Consider the following 2,321-nt stretch of genomic DNA (forward strand, 5'->3'; position numbering starts at 1 on the left):
ATAAGAGCTGTATATTTGATTTTTAAATATAAAAAGCAACACTAACTACTTCACAGCAAAGAGCCTATTGTAATCGAACTATATATACATACACAAAATTAAAAAATTGCACCAATAACAGGGAGGATAGTGAACTAGACCGAATCATCACTGCTGCTATAGCGTCCCGATCCATCCTGACTGATCAAAACATGCAAGTCTAATAATGTTCAGTGCATTTCAGATGAATACATACACATTTTTCGAAGAAAAAAAGGGGGAAGTATGTTTCATAAGGTTCTCGCTCTCTTTTTTGTTTAGTTTTACATTTTTTTTGTCAGCATTTTTCAGTGAAATTAGAAGTACAGACATTTGCTTTTGAGTAAAACACCTGTCTTTATTCATTACTACAGCACCACCCATCCCAACACTCAAAACCAAGTCATAAGTTCAGTCTAGTTCACAAATCCTTCCATGCACTGGCCATCAAAATGGGCATCCAGTAGCATTACATCACTTTTTGTGTTGAAAAACACCAGCTCCTGGTGCCCCGAGCTTCTTTTCTTAATGCTCATTAATAAGCTGCAGAGTTAACATAGAATATCAAGAAGCTTTTTAGATTTTACATACTAGCTGGTTCAGTGCAGATGGTTGTTTTAAGGTGTGGGGTTAAACAGGGAAAGATAGGAGTAGGGGGCGGGGCTTAGGGTAAGGGGAGACGCTAAAGATAGAAGGATGGTAAACATGGTAACGAGGGATCGGAGAGGAGCATCATTCTGCTTTACAGCGCTTCAACGATCCCGGGAGTTTCTCTTGTAGCCTAAAGGAGGAAAAAAAACCCCCCAGACAAACACCCATTAGGTGGCAATGTTACTATGTGGCATCAGGGACTAATTGGCAGCCATTTCCAAGACTCAGTTCTTTATAGATAAATAGCATGCACAGATGGTATTTCATACTGTATTAACTCTACTCAAAACATAACTCACTTGGCAATTGTAGTGTTGACTTGAGTGCGTGCAACGTCAATGTAACGGTCAATCTGGGTCTGTGGAAAGAGCAAAGAGAGATTTTGTATTGTAAGAAACTATGACTGTAATATCACTATTAAATAATAGCCTTCTGAAGTATAATAAACACATTAAGTTGTATTGCGATTTCTCTTTTTCTGTACCCAAATTTAAGACCTCATGAAATTGTAATGAAACTTTTCTTATATCATTTAAGATATTTAAGACTTTTTATGGCCTTAAATTTGATAAAACTGAATTCAAGACTTTAAGGACCTGCAGGGACTCTGTAATTATACAGAATATTTAGTGAGGTCATAAAAATATGTCTTGCTGGAAAACATCCTGAATTGTTACAAATTGTGTGTCAGATCAATGTATATTCTGTTACCATTAAACATTTTCGTTACTAAAAATAAAATAAAATACATTAAAAAACAACAACTTTAAACTTAATTTTAGCTAACTGCTAACAAAACATATTTTTTTCCCTCATGTACATGTACTATAATAACAAAGTGAGATAAAATAAATAAAAACTATATAGACATGTTTAAAAGAAATTATACAATGAAAAAAAAAAAACCTTACTAAACCTAACTAAAATGAGAAAGAAAATGGAAAAAACTACATTAATATTATAAAAAAACAATATTAATAAAACATTAATTCAAAAGATTAATAAAAACTATAATAGTAAAACTATAATATAGTTGTGTCTTTAATTTTCTCACTGTGAAGACATTAAAAACTGGGTTACTGCAGTTTTGAGGTCAGTGCATAGTGCTCTGCACCATGTAAATTAAAGAGACAGTTCAGAGTTTTGTGGCACCATTATGGATGCATTATTACTGCTGTACATTGTCTTCATTAGTGCCGTATTTAATTCAGGAAAAGGTCCGAAGAGAAAACTGCATCAGGCACTCATTAACAATCACTGTTACATAAGAATTTAAGACTTGACAAATGCTTTAAGTAAAGATTATGACAAGTCTTCAGTGATGGCTTACATAAGACCCCTCTGGTGTAATAATCATACAGTACATACTGATTACTGTTCGCTCTGAGTGGGCCGCCTGTTCTCAAACACTAACTGCATTTGAGCATGTCATGCTTATTTAAAAAGCAACTCTGTATAAGTGCGTTTTAAAATCTTGTACTTGTTATGAATGCAGCTAAACTATTTTCTTTGTACAAGTTTTCTGAGTGTCATTTAAGATCATAAGTAACAAGAGCAACTTGTAATACTAGTAAACATGATAGGAGTTAATTGCTAATACATGAAGGCACGTGAATACAACGTATGCTTTTCTATCCCTCACCTCGATTAGG

The 2,321-nt window shown here is 33.9% G+C and overlaps 1 protein-coding gene across 1 annotated transcript in view; it reads right to left on the bottom strand.

Annotated features, from left to right (window-relative positions):
• Positions 1-335: 335 nt before the first annotated feature.
• Positions 336-2,321, bottom strand: part of LOC107574672 (reticulon-1-like) — an 18,616-nt gene continuing 16,630 nt past the window's right edge. The window contains exons 8-9 of the mRNA XM_016261110.1: positions 969-1,027; positions 336-799 (exon numbers count right to left, since the gene is read on the bottom strand). Of these exons, the coding sequence (XP_016116596.1) occupies positions 751-799; positions 969-1,027 (108 nt within the window). The 3' untranslated portion in view covers positions 336-750. The remainder of the gene's footprint in view (positions 800-968; positions 1,028-2,321) is intronic.

This window comes from Sinocyclocheilus grahami, unplaced genomic scaffold (genome assembly GCF_001515645.1).
Source record: "Sinocyclocheilus grahami isolate Dianchi unplaced genomic scaffold, SAMN03320097.WGS_v1.1 scaffold2305.1, whole genome shotgun sequence".
In the NCBI taxonomy this organism is placed as follows: Eukaryota; Metazoa; Chordata; class Actinopteri; order Cypriniformes; family Cyprinidae; genus Sinocyclocheilus; species Sinocyclocheilus grahami.